The sequence below is a fragment of the Pan paniscus genome, chromosome 5, assembly GCF_029289425.2.
Source record: "Pan paniscus chromosome 5, NHGRI_mPanPan1-v2.0_pri, whole genome shotgun sequence".
Classification (NCBI taxonomy): domain Eukaryota; kingdom Metazoa; phylum Chordata; class Mammalia; order Primates; family Hominidae; genus Pan; species Pan paniscus.
Window position 1 is genome coordinate 143,209,339 of NC_073254.2, and position 25,989 is coordinate 143,235,327.

Genomic DNA, 25,989 nt, shown 5'->3' on the forward strand with positions numbered 1-25,989 from the left:
AATCAAATAAAGTGGATAATCTAGGAGGCTAAAGATTGGAGCACAGCATTCAGCAATCTGTAGTAATACAGAATGAAGTTCAGGTCTCATTAGAGTGGAGATGACCTGGTCAACAACCCAGCTTTCATTGAGAACACAGAAAGGCGATACCCTAGGAGTAACTGCTCTAAGGCTGGGAAATAAACTAGCCCTAATACAGCTAGAATCTCAAATTCAACTGTATCAAAGCAATCTGCTCATGGTCTATATATCTGCCAGAAAAAAATTAAATATTCTGCAACCAGGGCCTCTACAATGTTTCACGATTTTAAAAAGTAATGTATGAAATAAGACCAAACGCAGGAAAGAAAAAGGATCAAAACCAAATAATAGAAATAGATTCCTTGTAATGCAGATATTTTATTAATCAGTCAAGGAGCATACAGCACTTATTTTTAAATTAATCATATTCTGGGCCATAAAGAATGCATCAGCATATCTCAAAGAATTGAAAATATGTAATGGAATTAAGCTAGAAGTCAAACAGAAAAAAGAGCTAGCAAATTAAAAATTGTTTGTAATTCAGCAATACGCTTTAAGTAACCCATGAAACCAAAAAAAAAAAAAACAACAATGAAAATGAGAAAATATTTTAAATTTTATGATAACAAAATGTGACATAAAATGTGTTAAATGCTAAGGCAGACTTTAGAGTAAAATATTATATATATATATACACACACACACACCATATACACTTCAATGCAGATGCTGAAAAAGAATTAAGAATAAGAATGAATAATCTAATCATTTATTTTAGGAAGGCAGGGAAAATGACAAAGTTTATTTTTATACGTATAAATGCAAATATCAATGAAGTAAAAAACAATGTGCAAGAAAGAATATTAAAAAATAAAGGACAATGAAAACCATTATGAAGAAGCCAAATTGGGATGAGTAACACTACTGTTATTAACATTTACTATGTTACCATAATTAACCCATGTGGTATTGGCACATGGATAGGCAAATAGACCAATGGAACTGAAAAGAAAATTGAGAAGCAGACCCACACGTATAACATTTATCTCTTTTACAATGAAGGAACCCTTACAACATAGTGGGAAAAAATTGTCTTTTGAGTAAATGGTGCTGAATTATCTGTATATTCATATAGAAAAAGTCAACTTTTTCTACTTCACATTATATACATAAGATGAATCCTACCCAGATTGTAGACCTAAATGTGAAAGGTAAAACAAAGTTTCTGTAAGTTCATAGAGGAAAATATCTTTATGGCATTAAGATAAGTAAGAATTTCTTAAGTTGGGCTTAATAAGCACTATTTATAAAGGAAAAGATAAATTGGGCTACTTTAAAATTTAAGTTTCTGATAAAGATGGATTTAAGAGAGTAAAGTTACAAGCCACAGAGTAAGATAACACATTTATAACACATATAGCTAATTAAAGACTTGTAATGAAAATATATCAAAAATTCCTATGCAGTCATGTACCACATAACAATATTTTAGTCAATGATAGACTTCATATACAATTGTGGTCCCATAAGATTGTAATGGTGTATTTTAATATACCTTGTCTGTGCTCAGATATGTTTAGATACATACATACTGTGTTGGTTCATTTTCACACTGCTGATAAAGACATACTCGAGAACTGGGCAATTTACAAAAGCAAGAGGTTTAATGGACTCACAGTTCCAGATGGCTCGGGAGGCCTCACAATCATGGTGAAAGGGAAAAGACACGTGTCACATGGCAGCAGACAAGAGAAAAGAATAAGTGCCAAGGGAAAGGGGGTTCCCCTTATAAAACCATCAGTTCTCATGAGACTTATTCTATACCACAAGAATAGTATGGGGGGAAACCGCCCCCACGATTCAATTATCTCCCACTGGGTCCTTCCCACAACACGAGGGAATTATAGGAGCTATGATTCAAGATGAGATTTGGGTGGGGACACAACCAAACCATATCACATACTTTCCATTGTGTTACAATTGCCTATAGTATTCAGTACAGTAATATGCTGTTCAGGTTTGTAGCCTGGGAAAAATAGGCCATATCACATAGCCTAGGTGTATAGTAGGCTATACCATCTGGATTCCTGTAAGTAGTACATTCTATGATGTTTACACAATGACACAATCAACTAATGACTCATTTCTTAGAATGTATTCTCATCATTAAGGGCCCATGACTGTATTTTTAAAAAGACAAAAATCTAATTAACAGAAGTCCAAAAAGCTTAATCAGAGTCTACATAAAAGAGGATATCCAAATAATCAATAAACATAAGTGTCTCTGTATCACTAGTCATCAGGAAAATCCAATTTATAAGATCAATGATGTTCCACTTCATACCCACCAGAAGTTAAAATTAACAAAACTTATAATAGCAAGTGTTGGCAAGGATCTGGAGCAGCTGGAACACTTATACTCAGTCAGTAGAGTATACATTGGTACAACCAATGTATCAGTCCATTTGCATTGCTATAAAGGAACACCTGAGACTGAGGAATTTATAAAGAAAATAGGTTTATTTGGCTCACAGTTCTGTAGGCTGTACAAGCATGGCACCAGCATCTGCGTAGCTTCTGGTGAAGCCCAGGAAGCTTCCAATCATGGTGGAAGGCAAAGGGGAACAGGTGTGTCACATGGTGACAGAGTGAGCAAGAGAGGGAGGGAGGGGGCACCGGGGTCTTTTAAACAACCAGATCTAGTGTGACCTAAGAGTGAGAATTCACTCATTATTGTGAGGATAGCACCAAGCCATTCATAAGGGATCCGCCCCCAAGACCCAAACACCTCCCACTAAGCCCACCTCCAACACTGGAGGTCACATTTCAACATGAGATTTGGAGGGGACAAAACATCCAAACCATATCAAGCAGTTAGAAAATTGTTTGATATTATCTACTAAAGATGAACATTCTCATACTCGATAAGCCAGTAATTCTACTCATGTGTATAATGTCCTCCCCTACTCTGCACACACATAAACGCAGTAAAAGGCACTAACCAGACTGTTTAAAGCAGTGTTATTTTTAATAGACAAAAACCTGAGACAGTGTGAATTACCACACATAGTAGAATGTATAAATAAATTTGTTGGTATATGCATACATGGGTAATATAAGACAATGAAAAAGAAAAAAAATTACTTCTACATGTAACAAAATGAATGAGTCTCAAAGGTGTAATGTTGAGAAAAGAAACTGGGTACAAAAAAGATGTAATTTACTATTTCATTCATACGAAAGTCAAAACAATTGAAACAGTTCTTCAATGATAGAAATCATAACAGTGGTTCACCTGAGGGTATTGACCATGTGAAGCATGAATGAGGCTTCTGGGTTGCTGTTAATGTCCCACATTTTGATTTCAGTTGTGATTTCATAGATGTATCTGGCTCTACACTTGAGATGTGTGCACTATACTGTGGGTATGAGATCTATCTATATCTGTATCTATGTCTATTGGTATAAATGAGAAAACTTTGTATATACCTGTATACAAATAATCTAGGATACATTGTTAAGAAAAGAAGGCACTGAATAATGCTTGTAATATGTAACATTTGTGTAAGAAAAATAAACAATAAGAATATATTTTTGTTTCCATTTGTATTTTCATGAGACCCTATAAATGTGTTTAGCCGTAGAAAGTATAGGAGTGAATGGGAAAGTGAGGCAACAGAGATGAGGTGAAAGGACACTTTCCGTGTCCTCTTATAATACCATTTTGATTTTGAATAAAGTTAATATATTCCTAATTTTAAAAATATTCTTTGATACATGTATGTTCCAAAGATGAAAGTAATTTGTTTGCTAGCTACATTGTTCCTCAAAATTGCTAGAATGCAGTTGTGTTTCCCTTTTCTATAAAGCATTGCTTCCTTTGCGAAGAATGCACCTTCCATTCAGATCATCCATTTAGATAAGTTCATCTGTGCCCATGTTTGCATCAAATATATTAAATGGTTTCTCACTGAGTTGTGTGTGTGAGCGCACTGAGACACACACACACACACACACACACACACACAGAGAGAGAGAGGGAGAGATGTTTTTTTCCTAAGCAAACACCATACACTAAATGTTTTAATGTTTTGAGATGCTTCCTTTAGTATTTATTTTAACACTACCTTCACTAACTTAGATTGCTGGAATACCTTCAGACATTTTAGTGAGTGCTCAACCCTTGGCGGTGTCTTGGGGTACATGAGTCACTTTTCCATCTCAGCTCTCATTCAGAGTATCACTTTTCCACAGGCCTCTTACATGGTCCATGTGTTCTGATTCAGTGGGTTGAAGGATATTCTGCTGCCACTGATTTATAGCAACTCTGTGAAAATGACACAAAACTAAATTTTTTAAGTGCAAAATTGTTTTTGTCAGTGTAATGTTCCCATTTTTGTATTTGGTTCGTGTAGCTCTGATTTTTATTCGCTGCTTTGGCTAATTCCACTTGGCAACACTAGGTCTAAAATGCAGGTTGCATTTGGATTATTTAATAACAAAACTGGAAGGAAATTTGACCGATCTTAGCAATAGTATCACTTTACAAGGTACATTTCCATAATATTCCTTGCCAAAGATGAAAGTCCTTTTGCTGCTGTAGCACTTTTATTTTCATTTGGAGATGAAGTATTGAAGGACAGAGAAGATAAATGACCAGAGTTACTCCTAGAGTTAAAGTCTGACCTTGGGTTTGTGGACTCCTCATCCGGTGGGCTCTCCACCACAGCACGGTTGTTCTGAAAAGACATCTGGCCTGACAGAGCTATTCAGAGGCATGGAGTGTTCTACCAACCTACCATTGTTATTTAAGAGAATTTGAGCTGTGGTGGGTAAAAAATAGTTCTAATGACTTAGTTGGAGTACTTAACTCATGTTAATAGTTCAACAAGAAGCATACATAAGTGAATTGATGATATTGCAGAGGGCAAATGGCCTGGAGCTGGATGTGGCTGTATGAGAAACTAAGAATTTCCTTCTTTTTGCTATCATTGCTTTGATAACATGTGTTTCTTACTGGAACTTGTATGACTCAAATACTAATATGTAATAATTCACTTCATCAATTATTCTGAGCTCTTCTTTAGAGTTCAAGTGTGTTTTACAATTATTTGTCTTTCTTATTTTATTAACCTGAATCTTCGGAAAAGCTGAATTTTAAAAAGTTGTTTTTGCTTTCTTATTATTTGGGCCACATTTTTTTTTAACGACTAATGATTTTTCAATAGTTGGATAGTTTGGGAAAATAAAGGTCTTTATTTTACACACAAAGGAAAGCATCTACAGTAATAACTAAATGTTTCATGGACATATATGATTAATGAGGGGGAAAGGAAAGGTACAGGGTAGAGCTGATATAATCCTGAAAGGAGTGGGGCAAAAAATGTTGCAAGGAGGCCAGTTACTGGGAAGTCGTGCTGAGTTTCTATTTCTTAATTAGTTTGCAAGTAACAAAGGGAAGCTTTTATGGTGGTGACAATATCATATGGAGTTACAAAGGGCAGGAAGGATATGAATAGGATTAGAAAAAGATTCGAGCTCTCAATCACATTTGTTCTGCTGCTTACTAACAATGTGCCTCTAGGCCTGCCACCTAACCTCTCTGACATTTATTTTCTTTACTGTAAAGCAATTGAATGCAACACACTCTTAAGGCACTTTTCAGCTTTCAAGTAGGAAAAAAGACAAGTCTTTTCATAGAGGGTTACATGTCTATCACCGAGTATAATTTGCAAGATGGATTTGAGGATACTGGAAAAATAAGTCAATATTTGTAATAACACCCTGAAAACTGAAGAACATTTGGGAGTTAGCTGATCAAGGTTCTAGGCCTGGTTTTGAAGTAGTCAGTTACTTTGGGCAAATTTTCAAGTTTCTCTAAGGATTAGTTTCATTTTCTGTATGTGCCACTTGGCTTATATGGTCACTGAGTTTTCCATCAGCAATATTTGTTATCTCCTTTGCTTTTTTCTCCAGAAAAATTACTCAAGGGTACAAGTTAAATCTCTAAAATACACAGTATCACAATACCAGTTTCTAAAATATTTCTGCAAGAAGTTAAAAAGTTTTGAAAAGATATGCCAGAATGAGTCAACATACAGGTGTTTTGCTAGGGTTCATTAAAAAAAAAAAAAGAAACAAAAAAAAACACTTGCCCCATTTGAATAATGATTTATCAGGCTTTAGGAAAACTAAATATCTATCAAAAACCTCAGGAAAAACCGATTCTTATTTTCACATCTTTATCTATTAAGAGGGGATGAAGGGTGGGTAAAAGCAGGGATGTAATGGGAGTAGTGTGTACCAATTGTGCAAAGTAACTAAAACAATTATGAAATGCTTACATATTCCTGGCCAGTATAACTTGAATTATGAATGAACCATTAAAGACAAAGATTCTTAATCAACCGTTTATCTTTTCCTTTTAAAATGTAAGGCATCAAACTTGGAAGATCTATAACTATTTTATTAGACAGTAATATAGAAACAAATGACAGTTCAGATAATATTTTTAAAGTGCTATGATCATTGTAACTTTAATCAGATAAAACGTAATTATTATTAACATTTTTACATTATAGCTGATTTGTCTAAATTCTAATTACAATAAAATATATTGTTTTATCTTATCAAATAGTTTTTATATTGAGAGTGAAAGGAACAGTAAAATAGTGAAAGGAAAAATTAGTGCCATATCCAAAAGTATTACTTCAGAAATTCACTTTAATATCATATTTATATTAAAATATTTTATTTGTCTCCATGGTATTTCTATGAGATATTAGACTGTTTGTCCCTATATCCCTATTTTACTCATGGAGAAACAAACATAGTATGTTTAGTAAATTTTTCAAGGTCATTCACTATGTCAGAATAGCACTGGGAATCTAATTTATTATATTTTTCTTATACAATACAGCACCTAACACAGTGCCCTAAAAGAGTAGGCATTCAACAAACAGTCATTGAATGAAAGAATTAATGGACAAACCATTCTGTTCTATGAAATCTAAAACATCTATCATATTTGCTATTTCTTTACTCAGTAAATTCAGCAGGCTGGAGGAGCAGTTGAGCAATAAACTTTATGCGCTCTCCTACCCACAAGTTTAGATTGTCACCTGAAGGGGCTTTGCAAGATGGTATTGTCTGGTCATTCCTGAAATTATACACTTCCAGGATGTCCCACATACCCTATAAAGAGAGTCATTAATCTGGTTCATGTAACACTGGCTTTCGTGGTGAGAATGTGGTCCACCAGCTTTTGGCAGAGACCAACTTCTTTCACAAAAGTCTCCAGAAATCCATTATTAGTAATGAATGTATTACTGATACCTAGCCTAATGATTTTTAGTGACTGTTTTATATCTTGGTCCTAAAGAACCGTAGTTAGTGGCAATCCTTGAAAATAAATCACTTGGCTAGTATTGGCTCTGGCTATCTCAGGCCTTGCTGATGATAATTACAATGCTAGAAAGGATAACTCAATTTATTTCCTGAGTTAATTTGTCATAAGTTCAGTTGCAATTGTAAACATGATAAAGGTCACAGAGGCATGACTTTTAGAGTTGATAAAAACAATGTAGTAAAGAACACGAGTATTTATATTACCAGGAATATGACAAAAACATAACAGTCATTCCCAGGGATGCACTGTCGAGTAGATTAAAAATTGTTATCCATGTCATTGGCACTGATGACCAGTTACCTAAAATACAAGTAAGACATCTCACGAAGGCATTTAAGGCTAAAATGAATTCCTTAAACTTTGATGGCATTCATATTTTGCCATTATGAGAAAGAAAAACATTTTACTTCACAGAAAGAATGTATTAAAGTGAAATGAAAATATTTTTATATTTGTCACCCAAATTTAGTGATTGATCTAAAATTTCACCCAGGTGACATTTTTATTAAGACACAGTCTGGAGAAATTTCAGAATTCCACATCTCATTTGCTAATATTTTAAACAAACGATTCACCAGACCTGACTAATTGGTGTATTTCCACTGGACTGAATGTCCTAATTATCATTCAAGACATATCTTAAAGATTTATCAAGCATTTACTCTCCATCTTACCATGTCTAAAGCTCAGAGATATTTTGAGCTCTAAAAGAGTATCACAAGAAATTTATAGCAGTCTGTAGTACAACTATTACCCATTCTTAGAGCAAAGCCACAACTAAAATAGAAATAGACAAAAATAAAATAAAATCATTAAGTATCAACTTATTGGGTAAATTAAGTTTAGATACCCATATGATGCAAAAGAGTCACTTTTATATAAGCTTCCCCATCTTTTAAACTTAGAGCACAGTCTATGTTGTCATTAAAAAAATAATAGCTAACTGAAGCCAGGAATTCATTTTGCAATTGTGTCAATTATTTTAAAGATACCATTATTAAGTAAACTTTAAATTAGTTTGTGTACAACCTTATAGTGACTGGAAATAAGATAAATACAAGCACCCCCTCCCACCGCAGCAAACACACATAACAGATTCTTGAGACTTAGACCCTTAAACATGTCTGCTCATCACTCAATCCATTTGGCCACCCTTTCCGTCCACACCAGGCCAAAGAGCAAAATGTTTTCACAGAAATTCTCTGGGTTGCATATTCTTAATTGCCTGAACTATTGTGGACAAAACATCACATTTTTAAAATCTTAAAGCACTTGTAAGGGTCATACATGTGTGTTTACTGTCCTTGTTGCTTCTGTCCTGGAGAATTTGCTTGACCAGAGCTCTCTCCAGGGCGGTCTGCAGGAGTGAAAGGAAACTGAAATCCATAGCCATTGTACCCATCCAAGTAGACACACTGGAAGAAACTGATGGGACCTAAGGAACAGAGCATGACAGTTTGTTAAAACATGCAGAACATGAGCAAAAAAGCACAGTGAGGCAGTGCAGTGCAGCAGATAAGGTCACAGATTCTGCCAGCAGCCTCCGTAGCTGTTGGCAAGTTACTAAACTTCACTGTGTCTTGGAGTCTTTACGTATAACATCAAAACAACAAAAACCGCACAGAAATATTATGACAGTTAAATGAGTTACATGTGCTCTTAAAATTCTTCCTGGTATGTAATAAGCCTTTAATAAGTGATAATAAAAATGGCCTGGCAGAGAAAGTCAAAGTTCTGATCATATAGACATCTGTTGATGTGCATAGCAATCATAGCGACATAGTCACAGGTTTCAAAATATGAGCTTATCAATATGCCAAGCAACAGACTGTGTGTGTGTGTTTTATAATGTCACAGAGAGGTGGTGCCAACATCTAGAAGTTTTATTTTCCCTTACTTTAGAGGCAAGAGCTTTCCTAAGGTGGCTTGGTTGCTCTTTGAGCAACAAAGGTAGCAGCCAGGTAGCAGCTCTGAATAGAAAGCAAAACAGGAAAGTTAAGGGAGTGTGGTGCAAGTAAGGACACTGGACTCAGTAAGCCGGTGCTCCCAGGTAGCAGCTTTGGTAAAAGATGGCAAGTTTAGCATCTCCTCACAATCTTGCGTGCCTACAAACTTCCAGTGTTTTCTATCCTATCCATTTGCATTCTGTCAACCAGCCATAGATTTTTGCAGAAGGCCAGGAAAGAAAAATGATAATTAAAGCTAGTGGTGTGTGGGAGATAAGGAAGATGGCCAAATCCATATGAGACTAGGGGTTTATGAAGTAGAATAAAGCAAAGGATAGGAAAAAAGGAAGCTGGAGAAGCAACCAGGGAGTATTCTGATTCCATTTCCATGGGTCACTGGGTTTTCAGGGATGACAATAGTTTGAAGAATCTTGAATTTAGTTATCTTTTCCAATGCATCTCATCTGGAATGACTTCTCTTTTCTTCTATCTTCAAACCGAAGCAATAATACAACTTCCCTCTCTTCAAGTTTGTGGAGGTTATGGGAGCTTGGGGGTTAGGCAGGCTACAAGAGGGACAGTAGTAAAGTCAGCCCTGCACAAGAAGAAATGGAAATCCATTGCTAAAAGTAGAAGGGCCCATCAATGACAGGCTGCCTTCCAGCTGCTTATCAGAACTGGACACTGTTTTGACACATTTATTTAATGGATGTTGAATAAGCTACTCATTAAAATATTATTATGACTGCAAATATTAGAGCTTAAATTAAAGGCTCATGTATATCAGGCTATAGAACTGCCTTTTTGTAAGATGAAGATAGCAAATATCATTTTGATGCAATAGATCCCCCAACTGAGGTTAGAATATTTGACACCATTTTACTAAAAGTATTTGCGTTTTGTTTTTAATTAAAATTTTTACTTTGAAATAATTGTAGACTCACATGTAATTGTAAGAGTTAATACAGAAAGATACCACATATCTTCACCTAGTTTTCTTCAATGGTAACATATTGTAAAACTATAGAACAATATTCCAACCAGGAAACTGGTATTGATACAATTCACCTGTCTCATTGAATTATATTTTAATAGTTATTTAAAATATATGAGATTTCAAATGTTTACGTGACATAGCCACAAATTATTACCAGTAGGTTAATAATTGGGAAAGCATTGCTATATAAAATGAAAATATGTCCAGATTGACCTATAATTCTTTTTCTTATGGATTTTGTAATATTACTCAAAGTATCATAAGACTCTGCTTATTTCCCTATATTTCTCACAACCTTATTATATGAAGGATTATAATAAGTGTCTTAACTACTGCAGTAGTTCCAGCATCCAAAGAAGTACTTGGAACATAGTAGGCATTCAGTATCTGTCTAATGAATCACCTATTAATACAGAGTAGGAGGCATTTGCTATTGTAAGGGGCACTTCAGTAATTTCCTGCACAAAAACATCCAAAAAGCACTGGAGAATCAAGAGACATCATTTCTTCAGACAAATATCTAGCTCTTTACTTTAAAAGCATTATGTGACACAAACTTCAGTTATACCTATTTCAAAAATTGCTTCCTTTATTCTGTTCCGCAATGACTTTAATGCAAATACAGATTTAAAATTTATTGCTTTACCATATGAACAAAAATGTCTAATTTGGAAGAACCAAAATAATGAGAAACTTGGGCATTGCATTTTGTAACTGCACATGAATATTGATTGGATTCTAAAATAAATGATCCCAAAGATTGAATATTTAGAACCTACCATACATCTAGCAAAATCAAAAAGAATCTTGAATCTTAGAAGTGAGTTTCCAAGCAATTGAATTGCTAAAACCTATTTCTTCATTTTTTCTACCTGATATAAAAAAATTTGGCATATTACTTCAGCTGTCCTATTATAAAGCAGGCAGTAAGACACATTTAAGCATAGATTCAGCCAGAGTACTAAGGATCAGAAATATGTAGAAGGATTTGCGATAAATGCCACTTCAACCATTACTTGTAACTCTTCCAACTATCTGCCTCTTGCCTAACACAAAAGTGATACGCTTCTTTTTAAAATATAAATGACCTACTTTAATGTTATTCTTCATGGCCATGCTAAAAAATTTTTTCTTCGAATACTGGTCTTAAGAGAGTCTAACATTTTTACATAGATGTAGCAACTTTAATATAGAATGATTTATTACTTTTAATCTCATTATAAACTTACTTTTCTGCTTCTTTGTGGGAGACACATCTTCAGTTTCTTCTAGTGGATAAAAAAATATAAAAGTAAATAACTTGTACATTTACAACTATCATATAAATATATATGGGACTGAGAATGTCTAAACAGAAGCACACTATGAAAGAAACAGGAGTTACCCTTTTTATAGTATACTCCAGATTTGTACACAGATTCTATTCATATTTTCACTGTAAAATTTAATAGGCAAGAGCCAGAGAGAGAAAGGGAACTCATGAAAAAAATGTCATGCTACAAACAATTGTTTAAATAGGACAACTGCCCCTGATGTGTCAGATATTCATTAATGAGGATAGCTGACATGCATCCCTTTCCTGAGAAGAGATCTTTGATGCTCAGAGTTACAATTTGGTAAGGGTAAAATCTGGCTAAAGATGAACATTTTAGTCAAAATAACCCCAAATTTGGAGGGACATATGTTTTTTGTGATCATCCTTGCCATGAAAGTAGAGCAGCAGCCCAGTATCCTGCATTCTTCCCTTTTCACATCTGATTCACTGACTATTTATTTATTTTTGCTGTAGTAATATCCATCACAAATTTATGTAGCATTGGATAACTTGAAACTATTTCTTTGAATCCCTTTCTTCCGATTAGAAGTTCTTAACTGGTATCCACGAATGGGGTTTTGGGGGTTTTTCTATAAAACACTGAAATAATTAGAAGTTGTGAGAGTGTGTGTGTGTGTGTGTGTGTACATGTGTGTTAGTGTGTGTGTTTCATAGAAAGTTAGGTTTACAGATCTTATCAATTTTTCAATTTGTTCTAGAGCGGTTCCCCTCAGAGTGTAATCTATGTACTACTAGTTTCAGCATCACTTGATTTATTTATATAAATGCAGATTTTTAGGTTCTAACTCAGATATTTAATTCTAAGGAGACCTACAGTTGATCTGTATAAACATTAAGGTTTTAGAAGCAGTGGTCTATGAGTAAAAAACCTATTAGGGTGGCTAGTCTTAATAATTCAATTAAAAAAATATATATAAAATATAATATTCAGAAAGGTATCTTAATACAAGTGTAAATCTCAACTTTTATTTGATAAGGTCCTGTCCTGTGTGTCTTTTCTCAAAGCACTATTTTCCACATTGTTGGTTAATTTTGGGCACTGGCAAAGAATTTATACTTCGTTGGCTAGAACAATGCTTAGGCAAATACTTATTGCCTGCAGACAAATTTAGAAGTGGAAGAGAAAATACTTTTTTTTAATATGCAAACTGTGTACCTGGCAAAGGTCTAATATCCAGGATCTATAAAGCACTTAAACAAATTTACAAGAAAAAAGCAAACAACCTCATTACAAAGTGGTCAAAGGACATGAACAGGTACTTTTCAAATGAAGACATACATTCAATCAATAAGCGTATGAAAAAAAGCTCAACATCACTACTCATTAGAGAAATGCAAATCAAAACCACAATAAGATAACATCTCACAACAGTAAGCATGGCTATTATGAAAAAGTCAAAAAATAACATATGTTGAGGAGCTTGCAGAGAGAAGAGAACACTTGTAGACTGTTGGTGGGTGTGCAAATTAGTTCAACTATTGTGGAAAGCAGTGTGATGATTCCTCAAAGAGCTAAAAACAGAACTATCATTCAACCCAGCAATCCCATTGCTGGATAGAGCTGGAGGTCATTATCCTTGGCAAACTAATGCAGGAACAGAAATCCATATACAGCATGTTCTCACTTAAAGTGGGAGCTAAATAATGAGAAAACATGAACACAAAGATGGGAGGAACAGACACTGAGGCCTACCTAAGGATTGAGAGTGGAAGGAGAAAGAGGATCAGAAAAAATAACTAATGGATGGCAGGATTAATACCTGGGTGATGAAATAATCTGTACAACAAACCCCCATGACATGAGTTTACCTATATAACAAACATACACATGTACCCCTAAACCTAAAGTAAAAGTTCATTTCTTTTTAACATAATGCCTATTTTATAGCAGCCCTAATGAAAAAGCCAGGAACCTTTCAGAAAAAAAATCAAGTTAGCTGAAGCCCTCACTCTACAGATGGAGAAATTTTGTCCTGGAAAAACTTTATGAAGTTCGTACATCTGGAGATTGCAGGTTTTCCTGACTGTTTGTCCTCTGGCTTGGGCTGGAAGAGTGCAGGGGTTGAGTCCAGCCTTCCATTTCCTCCTTCCTTCCTTCCTTCCTTCCTTCCTTCCTTCCTTCCTTCCTTCCTTCTTTCCTTCCTTCCTGATGGTGCTGCTAATATAGGTGACTCATCTCAAGTCTTCTTAATAAAAGCATGGCATTCTTGTAATTCTTAATGGAATAGTGATTTTGAAGTATTATTCCTGTAGATTGGCAAATAAATGCATCTGATAATTGTAAATAAATCAATACCCAACTAGTGTTTTTAATATGTGAAAAGATGTAAATTTTCCAAATAATGTTAAAAAGCTGTTTGCTTTAAAAATAAGCCTACCATGTAAATGTTGCCTAGAAAAGCTTAAGACTAGATCAAGAATAGCTAGGAAAAAAAAAAAAAAAAGACAGACAAAAACCTTATAGCTTTGAGAGAAAACTTGTAAATGATCGAAAGACAGCAAACTCACCTTTAGCTTTCTTTGAAGCTGGTACATCTTCAACATCTTCTAGAGTACAGAAAAAAGGCACATAGAATCACAGTCAATTTTTCAGTTTTCCCAGAGGAAGTATTGTATTTAAAGGTTTTTAAGAGTCACAAGATCCCTGAATCTACAAACTCAGCACCTACTAGTCTCCATAAATAAGAGCTGTCTGACCAAAACAGGCACTTATCTGACTTGGAGAGAGGATGTGGAGAAAATGATGAGTGCTGCACTATGGTAATCAGGCTGGTAAAGGTTACTTAGGGAAAAGGCCTGTGGTGACCTCCAACACCCACCCCCAGGTTTCCCTCCTCCTCTGACTCCTAAAGCTCCTTTCAAAAATCATAATCATTTATAGAATTTAGGAAAGTTAAGGTAAATGGATTCACGCATACAGGCTAGATAAAGAGATCAGTGTCTACCCACAAAATTTATTAGCAGATTGATTAGATTTTAGCCTTTTTGACAATTCTAAAAAGCCCAGAAATAAACCCATGCACATACAAGAGTCAACTAATCTTTGAAAAAGGTACCAAGAATAAACAATGGGGGAAAGATTGTCTCTTCAATATATACTGTTGGGAAAACTGGATATCTATATGCAAAAGGATGAAAGTGGACCTTTATCTTCCACCACCCCAAAATCAATTCAAAATGGATTTAAAGACTTAAATGTAAAACCTGAAACACTTTTAAAAGTAAACACAGGGGAAGAGCTTCTTAACATTGGTATTGGCAATGATTTTATGAATCTGACACTAAAAGTATAGGCAACAAAAGCAAAAATAAACGATTGGAACTATATCACACTAAAATGTTTGTGTACAGCAAAGGAAACAATGAACAAAATGAAAAGGCAAATTATGAAATGGGAGAAAATATTTGCAAGCCATATATCCAAAGGAGGTTAATACCTAAAATATATAAGACATTGATACAACTCAATAGCAAAAAACAAATAAATGGGCAAAGGATCTGAACAGACACTTTTCCAAAGACATATACAAATGACCAACAGGCACGTGGAAAGATGCCTTATATTATTAATTATCATGAAATGAAATAAAACCACAATGAGATATTACCTCACATCTGTTAGACTAGTGATTATCAAAAAGTCAAATGAGATGTGTTGGTGAGGATTTAAGAGAAAAGGGAACCCTTGTTCACTTTTGATGGGAATGTAAATTGGTATTGCCATTATAGAAAGCAGTATGGAGGTTCCTCAAAAATTTGTTTGTTTATTTATTTATTTTACCACTAGACAATAGTCATCCTCAACATATTTAAGAAGAAGCTACCATATGATCCAGCAATTTCACTTCTGGGTATATATCCAAATATTTATCAAATATATTGTATGCTTGAAACTTTCTAAGAGAGTAGATCTTAAATGTTCTCACCACACACACACACACACACACACATACACACACATACACACACACAGAATGGTGGTAACTACGTGAGGTGATGGCCATGTTAATTAGCTTGATTTTGGTAATCATTTGATAATGTATATGTATATCAAAATATCACATTGTATATCAAATATATATATAATTTTTATTTCTCACTTATATCTCAATAAAATTAGTGGGGAAAGGAAGACACTACATTTGAACTAAAGCTCAAATACATATACAATGACTCTTAAGTTGTATTGTGTAAATCACTTGGTCTTTTCTGCATTCAACTTACAAGCACATATTGGAATAATGTGGAAGTAATTTTAAGTCTGAGGCAATTCTAATGCAATATAATGGAATGATGCTTTAATTTTTAACATTTGAAATTATCTGAAAGAAGGTTAGTTTTGTCTTATTTATTTAGATTTTGCATACCGACTGTTCACTAATAAATGAAAAAGGGGTAAGATAGGGTCAGTATGCAAATTTCCTCTAACAGGAAAGCAATGTGACCTTTATAGAAAAATGCTATTATGTAGAAGAACACAACAGAAAAAGAAACAAAATTACTAGAATTTTTTTACTATATATTATTAAACTTTTGATCTGGTCAGTTGTAAATAATATTTAAACATAGGTTTAACTCAATTAAATACTGGATAAAATGACCATGGTCTTGAACTGCTTAATCAACTGCTATAAATAATGAAACAGTACAAACTGTTATATGATGTTGTGAAATAACTTAATATCTATATTTTTAAAATGATGTCAATTCCTAAACAAATCAAATAATATCTTAATTGTGTAATAAGGTCCTATTAATTCCTATGAAAGTTCTGTACAAAAATAAAATGAGGCAAAGTCCGTGTCCACAAGGAACATATATTTTATTTTTGTAGATTATAGCACACTTGAAACTTATTCTTTGGATCCATTTATTACCACTAGAAAAATAAATACAAATGGAAGGAATAAAGACCTCAGTGTCTTCAGATTCTATATTCTGATCCAGCATCAACTGGCTATAAGTGACAAAAGCTGGCAAGAGCTGAGTCACATGTCAATCGCTCAGGAGACAGAAGCACAAGAAAGTAAACGGCAAACCTAGGACAGTTGCTATAGAGATGCATTTTCTGTGGAAGAGACTTAGCAGCAAACATTTACAGAACTAGGAATAAAATTCAAGAAAGGAATAAGGCACTTACTGTCCACTTATTCTTACAACTTGCACATTGAGTGAGTGGTAGTTTTGATAAAACAAACATTTGACTCTGAGAAGGTAGAATCATGGCAGTGAAAGGAGTGTCAAAATGTGCCAACGAAATTTTAAAGAGTGACCTGCTTTGTCGGACTGTCAGGAAAATGTTTAATGAAGGAAGTAAAATTTGAAATGGGACTTATAATATTTTCAAGAAGGAGATGCCAAAATTAAAGTGAGGGCAACAATATGAAAAAAGGCTAGAGACAGCAAAGGACAGAGATATTCAGGGAGTAGAGGAGACGTTCTGGAAAACTTGGATAAGATTATCATGTGGAACATCTTATACATCAGGCTAAGTACCCTCAACTAAATTTCATAGCTAGTCAAGGTTGCTCAAGAGATAAATAATGTTTTAGAGATGTACTTGGTAGAAATAAATAAGATTAGAGCATGAGAAAATGAATGCAGAGAATGCAATTTGGCAAGTGTTCTAATAGCACAGAAATAGTACATTCTCCAAGTAGGAGTCACTGAAGGAGTTAAATACAAAAAAAGGCTTTGCCAAAAGAATGAAATAGAATTAAATACAAGTAAGAACAAGAGATTAGTACTACAAGGAAAATAACGATATGTTATTTGAGTTTGGAGAAAGACAGTGGTGCCACTCCCAACTACAATGAAGTCCCTAGGGGAGACTGATATTTGCTGGGGATAATGAAAAGTTCAATTCTCTATGGGTTGAACTGTGGCGCTAGGCCAGTCATGCAGTTGCAAATGCTTAGTAGGAAACAAGACAGAGCCGGCAAGATGTCTGAAAAGGTTAGAAGTGATATGCATCAAGTTAATGGGCAAAACTCAGTAAATTGTGAGATCATCACTTTTAATTTTTGCAAAATAGTTAATATTTCTTAAGATTTTCTACATGCTAGGCCCTATTAAGTTATTTCATATGTGTTAACACGTTTGATCCTGAACAACAACCATATGAGGCAAGGACTTTTTTGTTTGTTTGTTTGTTTGTTTTTGTTTGTTTGTTTTTTGAGATAAGATCTCACTCTGTCACCCAGGGTGGAGTGCAATGACGCCATCTTGGCTCACTGCAACCTCCGAGGCGAGGACTTTTATATTGAATCTACTGTACAAATAGAGGAGAGAGGGGTTAAATGCTGCCCAAGGTCACAAAACTCATGAGTGGCAGAGCCAGAACAAGAACATAATCCAAATCTCCTATATCAGGGCCTCTTGAAAGAGTGTTGAAATTTATCCCATGAATAGTACACCTGCTATGTGCCAGCCACTGTTCTAAACATAATCCAAATCTCCTATATCAGGGCCTCTTGAAAGAGTGTTGAAATTTATCCCATGAATAGTACACCTGCTATGTGCCAGCCACTGTTCTAAGCACTTTATAAATGTTAACACTTTTCACCTCCTCAGAATATCTGTGAGGAATATACTCTTATTGTTCCTATTTTATAGGTGGGACAATTAAAAATCAGAGAGATTCAATGTCTCAGAGCTATAAGAAGTGAAGGAACTGGTTTTTAAGACTATGGCATTCTGGTTCCAGAGATGGTGCTGTTAATCACTAAGCCATTCTGCCTGCATTAGTTTGTTTTCATACTGCCATAAAGAACTGCCCAAGATGGGTAATTTATAAAGGAAAGAGATTTAATTGACTCACATTTCAGCCTGGCTGAAGAGGCCTCAGGAAACTTACATCACGGCAGAAACAGAAGTCAACATGTCCTTCTTCACATGGTGGTAGGGAGAAGAAGAATGAGAACTGAGCAAAGGGGACAAACCCTTTATAAAACCCTCAGATCTCCTGAGAACGTACTCACTATTGTGAGAATAGCATGGAGGGACTGCTCCCTTGATTCAATTACCTCCCACCAGGTCCCTCCCACAACACGTGGGGATATGGAAATATAGTTCAAGATGAGATTTGGGTGGGGACACAGCCAAACCATATCACTGCCTCTGGAGGATGAACTTCTAAACCCACTTCTCTCTGATTCTAGTACCCATGCATTATGTTGCCTAACATACCTGCTGGCAGGCTCTGACAGAGTCAAGTTATGCATGAGCCACACACACACTTGTGCAGAACAGAAATGAAGGAGGAGGCATTCCACTAACCCCCTTAAAATGAGAGGGGGTGCTAAATGTGTCCCTCTGCACTTCTAACAATCTACTCTCCCTCAGTGGCGATGAAAAGTTACTTAGTTGTCTTTGAAAATAAAGACAATGAAGAGGTAAGCATAATATTTTTTCTGTTTGCCTAAACATTATAAGTAGTGTAAGCTACAGTTATTTCTAACATTGAAGAATAAAATTGTACTATCTTGACTTTCAAATTCTAGAGTTCATTCTTCGCTTACATAGAAACAGATTCCAGAGGAATCAGAGATAGCAGTGAATCCATCCTCCTATCCAAGCAGTTGTCTGCACTATAATAGAGTCATGAAAAAATGGGCCATCTTGTCTGTATGGCTGTCATTTTAATCAAGGACTAGGTTTTGTATAACTCTTTAATACTTATTTAATTGGGCCTACTGACACAAGGGTTCTTAAATAGCTATCAGTTTATTAAAAATTAATAAATTTACAATAGAAAGTCCTGGATTTTGTTTGGTCAAGTAGTCCTTGTATTTTCTGGTTAACTGAAGGACTTTCTCCTTTGTCCTAAATCCATGACTTGCCTCATTTCACATAACTGTCTGTTTCAACACTTAAGAAAAGTGTTATTCTGTGATCAAGTGGAATGCCTGAAAAAGTAAGAAATTACCTCTGTTCTCTGCCTGAAAGTTTTTACTTATCTCCAATACTGTTCTGCAGCCATGGGTCAAAAAAGTTTCACGGCCAATGGGATTTTTAACAGGGTTCAGGTGTTAAGTCTTCATCTCTTTGGAGTCAAGGGTGGACTTTGTTCTATGAGGTTGAAGACACAGATGATTTAAAGACTTGATCTGTTGGTATTTAGGAGACTGCATGTGTATGGACTCTAATAAATATGGACTCTAATTACAATTGGCTGATAAAAATTCCAAGTATATGAGAAAATGTAAAGTCCAGCCTCAGCACCAATGGTAGGTATGGTATATAATTACGTTTATTCTTAATTATGTAGGCTTGATAAGTGAATTCGCAAATTTTATACTAAAATGCAGATTTCTCATTCTCAGCAAGCAATCTTATCTTGGTTCTACATTTTATTCTCTAGAGCGGTGGCTTTCACTTTTTTCTTCACAGAATTCCTTTATAATCTTAAAATATTAAGGACCCCAAAATATTTTTTATGAATTATATCTATCAATAGTTACCATAATTGAAATTAAAGCTGCTATAAAGACACATGCACACGTATGTTTACAGCGGCACTATTCACAATAGCAAAGACTTGGAACCAACCCAAATGTCCATCAGTGATAGACTGGAATAAGAAAATGCAGCACATATACACCATGTAATACTATGCAGCCATAAAAAAAGGATGATTTCATGTCATTTGTAGGGACATGGATGAACCTGGAAACCATCATTCTCAGCAAACTATCGCAGGGACAAAAAACCAAACACCACATGTTCTCACTCATAGGTGGGAATTGAACAATGAGAACACTTGGACATAGGAAGGGGAACATCACACACCGGGGCCTGTCTTGCGGTGGGAGGAGGGGGGAGGGATAGTATTAGGAGATATGCCTAATGTAAATGACGAGTTAATGGGTGCAGCACACCAACATGGCACATGTTTACATATGTAACAAACCTGCACGTTGTGCACATATACCCTAGAACTTAAAGTATAATAATAATAATAATAATAAAAAGAAAAATGATAAAACCACCACTTCTAAATTTGGATAACTGGAATATATTCAACACCCTTATCATATATTTGCAAAACAATTTACTAGAAACATATTCATAGCATTTTTCATAGATGGTTGGAATCTCAGTTTCTTCTTCATACAAAAGATTAATTCATAATGTATATTTTGTGATGTAGGCTGTGTGTTTATGTTATAAAAAGTAAAATCATAAACAGATTTTTAAAAATTTCAGTCTAGCTTTACAGTCAAAGTGAATATTACCTTGAAGGTTTCCTATGATTTATTCATTTAAGATAAAGTTACTTTTCCAGCAACAACTATGAGAACTACAATGAGATATTTTTATGTGCCAGGTATGCTACTAGGTACTAGATTTTACATATGTGTTTTAACCTAAGTCTCACCAATACCCTTATGAATTATGGGGAAAATATCTGATTTTACAAGAGAACTTTGAGCCCCAAAGTATTTGAAAAGAACTTCCCTGCAGCAACACATTTTAAAAAGTGTTGAAAGAAGGCATGAAGCTAACTTTCCTCAACATCAAGACCCTCACTCTTTCCTCTAAACTATTCTATCTTTACTTGCAAAGCACTTTGCTCTGTGCCCTGGAGGAACCAAAAGGAAATAGGATGCTACTTAGAAGTAATTTACAAACCCATATAGAGAAAATGAAAAAGTACCCAACCAAATAGAAGGGACTCTGAAGTATGAGATAGTATATGACAATTGATAGTATAACTGCGAGGTAGTTTCAAGAGTGAAATGGTCAATTCCTCTTACGTAGATCAAAGAAGTTTTTTATGGACACTCTTCCATTGGTGATGGACTTTGAACAATCGTAATAAATTGCATTGTTAGAGGTACAAAGAATTGTTCAGGAAAAGAGAATGATGGGATCAAATCTAGGAGGCAGCAGTATTAGGAATATAGAATGTTCAATTGGGCTAGTACCTACAATAGGTATAGAAAATGATCACACACAAAAAAAATTTTAATGTAGTTTATACCTGGATTATAGAGGCCCTAGACTCCTGGGCTTAGAAATGTAGAATTTATTCCAAATTTACAATGAAGAAATAGTCAGTGTTTCTCACATATATGGCCCAATCATTTTAAAGTTTGGAAAATTTAATGTCAGTGGACATAAAAAGGAAGAATGACAAGTCAGAAAAGGGCCTGTTGGGGAGTGAATGCAATGGTTTAGAGGAGAAACAGTAAAAGCCTACATGACTTAAAACAAAATTAGGGTCCGGGACAAGTAATACTGATTGGTCAAAGTAGAATTCAAAGTTTTATGTCTAAGTGACTAAAGAGTGGAAGTCAGATGGCAAGAGTAGAATCCCCTCTTGGAATATGGAGAGGGTGGAAGGATAAGGGCAAGAAGAAGTTTATGATATGAAGATCAGTTGTAAACTTGTGCAGACAAAGGGCGAAGTTAGGAATTGAATGTGACTGGAGCTGAAAAAATAGGTTAAGCTTCAGAAGAATTTTGGGTCTTATCCACAAAGAAGTAGATAATGTAGATAACAAAACTGGATGGCCCCACTGAGGAATAGCACAGAAGAGTAGGAAAGAGAGCTGAGGTTGGAAGAATTCAACCTCTGGGGAAAAACAGCAGAAGCCCAGTACTGAGCAAATAGACTGAAAAAAAAAATCCTATATTATGAAAGCCAAGAGAGGAAAACATTTCAAAAAGGGCAGGCAACCCACAATGTGGAAGGCATTAGAGAGGTTAACAATAGGGGAGAAGTGAGCAAAAGGTAATTCAGCTTTACAATTTGGAATGCTGTGTTGAACTTGAGGTTAGCTATTTGGGGAGACTGTTGGGGCAGAAATGGGGGCAGATATCCAAGCTGCATGGAATTAAACTGAAAGCGTAGAGAGAAATTGCTAGGAGATCTAGTTCAGAAGTGGCTGCAAATGCAAGCAGAGCAAAAAGACAACAGCTCTGAGAAGCAGAAAGGGCAAGGAAAATTTTGTACAAAGGAATATTTGTAGGCAGAGGTAGGAGAAACTCTTATGGTAAGAACTGCAGAGGCATGATTGAGGGAGAAAGCGAGAGAAGATGGAATCAAAAAGGAATACAGAATGTAAATCTTAGGAGAAGCAATGCTTCTTGATATGAGAATGGGAGGCTGGTGATAGGGAATATACAAAAGAGTAAAAAGAGATTGTAATTTGGGGAGAAGGCAAACTTTGAAGAACCCACATTTATGGCATAGATTAATTTTGTTTTTCTCAGTTTTAAACATAAAATTTTTCTGTGTAGTGTCCAGTCTGCTCTATACGCTCTTAGCAAGCACTATAAATAAATCAAAGCCCCCTAAATAATGCACGTACATGTACCAGCTCAGTTACTCTATGTTCATCTCTACCAGCAGTCTATTTTGATTTGTGCAGTTTCAAGAAATCCTCGTAAGTAAACATGTGGAATCCTTAGTCATAGATGCAAAAAAAGCTTAGCATGAATATTTGTATTCTTCCTCAGCCCTCTTCCTTTATCAAATTCACTGCCTCTCTCTGTTTCTGCAGAGATACCCAAAGCTCCAAATTATTTTCTCAACTAACTGGCCAAATTGTGTGTAACCGGTTTAACAGAATATTACTTTCTAAGAGTTCACATTTTCCTAAGAAATCTTAAAAACCCACGGTAGTTGAAAGCAACACTTGACAGCCAGTTTATTTTAGCTCTCAGGTGTGAGAATCTCCTTCTATATGTGCTATTATTTAAAGTAATTGCGAGTTTTAAAGAAAATGAACTGCTACACTGAGAACTCACTGAAGATTCTTAAAATTGACTCTAGGGAATAATAAACTATGCAGGGAAATTTCACATTTGGGATTTTGTAGGCAGCACACAGTGAAGCCAGGAGTGTTCAATGAATGTATGCGACCCTTTCTTAGTGTCTGTCCCATCACTCCCAGGATAAACACGGCTCTCTTGAGGGCAATGTCAGAACAACTTAACATCACCCTTAAATGAATGAGGCCACAGTGCTGGGACCCAAAGTCTAATAATGAACAGTGACAAACGTTTCACCAAATGCGCCTTATACACAACCTTTCTCTGGAGTTTAGCAAAAGGGGTGATCAGAGTGGTGAGTATGATCACTGGTACATATTAAGGAGGCTTCAGCCAATTTTTTCTCCTAAAACAAAATCATCATGAATTTAATCACCCTTGCTTTAAAAAGTGAGATTGTTTTAAATCCAAGCAAAAATAAGAGATAGATGTTTTCTTTTTATTTTTTGTATTTAATAATTGTATCCATTTTGACACAAAAGTTTAATAATTGAAATCTGTCCCTTGCTAGGGGAGTAACCCATTGTCATTACATAATCATCATCATCATCCTCATTCTTATAGTTACCAATTAATAATCACTTATCATATACCAATCCCTATTCATGCACTCTACTATTTTATCTTAATCTACCCAAAATTTCTATGAGATGAATATTATTATTGAAAATTTAAAAATAAAGCTATTGAAGCACAAAAATGTTAAGTAATTTTTCCAAATTATTCAGCTTTTAAGTCATGATGGGAACCAGTACTTCTGAAGCTAGTTTCCCTGGTATCGACTACTACCCTATGATACCATCTGCATACGTATGTCTATTATGAATTTAGTGCTAATTTGTTTAGCAAAAACTACAGTAATGTTGCCATTCCATTTCAGCATGTGACCTCTAACAAAACAGAAGTCATCTTATAAAAACAATCACTTTCATATCATATATATGTGTGTGCATTTGTGTATAGGTATGTGTATATATGTTTATAAACACACATATATTAAATATATATACACCCATGTGTAGCCAGAAATAAGCTTTCATCCATTCATTATAAGAAGACTTTATTTCAGTTTGTACATATCTGTATTAGTTGAGAATGGTTTTGCTTTAATAAAGATTAAATTTAGGATTCTGTGATGAAGCACTCGCTAAATTTTTAATGACATAATTAGTTTTACACAATTGTCTAGAACTAGGACGTAAGATATCTTGTTTTTTAATTTAGAAAAAGAAAGGCAATAATCTTGGTTAAAATAAGATTTGTGGATAAAATCTTAAAAACTATTGGATACTAATACTTCTGAAAATATGATAGACTGAATACACTAAAGTGCTCATTCACAGCAACAAAAACTAATACCTTTTGTTGAAGGACTGGGTTTAGAGGAAGTAAAGGAAATCTTCAAATAGAATTGTCCCTTCTGTCCCAGGGAAATTAAAATAAAAAACTAACCCTGCTGATACATGAAAAGTGGGGTCACATTAGGACAAGTGCTTATATTAAAACTGAAATTCAGTAATTAAGTGTGCAAGGAGCAAAATGGGGGTGTAGAGGCTAGGATCGTTTGTTAAGCCAGGGAGGGTGGGACAATGATAAAATTGTCCTAGGGGACTGTGAGAACATAATAGCAGCAGAGATCTTAAATTTCCTTCATATTTCTCCCCCCAAAATGGATAGAATAGGTAGACAGCAAAAACCATGAACAATATTTATAACAAATTAGATGAACCCTAAGATAGCTACGTATTGAGACAAATGAATAGTCAAAAATCTACAAGGAATCAAAGTCTGTAGAAGAGGAAGCAGAGGGAAACCATGGGGAGTCTGAGAGATGGGGATCAGTCTCTCAGATAGCCAACAGGTATTTCCCAAAGGAAGTCAGACTGATGAGATCATCAGCTAAAGTTGTGAGGGACTTTGTCAAGTCCAGTAGCAGGTAAGCATTGAGAGCTGAAGGGGCTGGAACCATCAGATACCCTGTGACCTTGGGAAACTGACAAGCCAGGGCTCACTTTCAGGATGGATTCCCACAAATGGTAAGGAACTGCTGGGAGTGGAATAAAAGTTGATCAAGACAGGGTCAGTAAAGACAAAGAAAAAGATAAGGCCAGGTAAGTGAGAAAAAGCAACCCAGCTAGGAAATCTCAAAAAGCTATCTGTCACAAGTTTTGTACGTTATTTATTTTATTTTTTAAGGTTTATTTTTTAAAATAATCACACAGTAAATTGAGTTTTTCGGTGCAAACTTCTATGAATTTTAAGACACGTATATGAATTTTAAGACATGTATAGATGTGTGTGACTACAACCACAATCACCTCCAAAAAATACCTTTGTTCTCCTCCTTCATAGTGACACTCTCCCTCTGTCCCTAACCTTGGGCAACTACTGAGCTGTAACCCAATGGAAGAATCCCATATGCATGAACACTTCCCGTATGGAACCTTTGAGGCTTAGCTTCAGAAGAAATAACGTATTTGAATTCATATAACTGCTGCAC

At 35.1% G+C, this 25,989-nt stretch overlaps 1 protein-coding gene across 2 annotated transcripts in view; it reads right to left on the reverse strand.

Moving 5' to 3' along the window:
• Positions 1-4,175: 4,175 nt before the first annotated feature.
• The window catches only part of TRDN (triadin), a 416,769-nt gene continuing 394,955 nt past the window's right edge, over positions 4,176-25,989 (reverse strand). Inside the window, exons 39-42 of one of the 2 annotated variants that reach the window (XM_055114092.2) lie at positions 14,217-14,255; positions 11,602-11,640; positions 8,717-8,864; positions 4,176-4,348 (exon numbers count right to left, since the gene is read on the reverse strand). In XM_055114092.2, coding sequence (XP_054970067.1) covers positions 8,725-8,864; positions 11,602-11,640; positions 14,217-14,255 — 218 coding nt within the window. In that variant the 3' untranslated portion in view covers positions 4,176-4,348; positions 8,717-8,724. Of the gene's footprint in view, positions 4,349-6,466; positions 8,865-11,601; positions 11,641-14,216; positions 14,256-25,989 lie in introns of those variants that run through there. The other variant, XM_057302585.2, reaches the window with a different exon arrangement.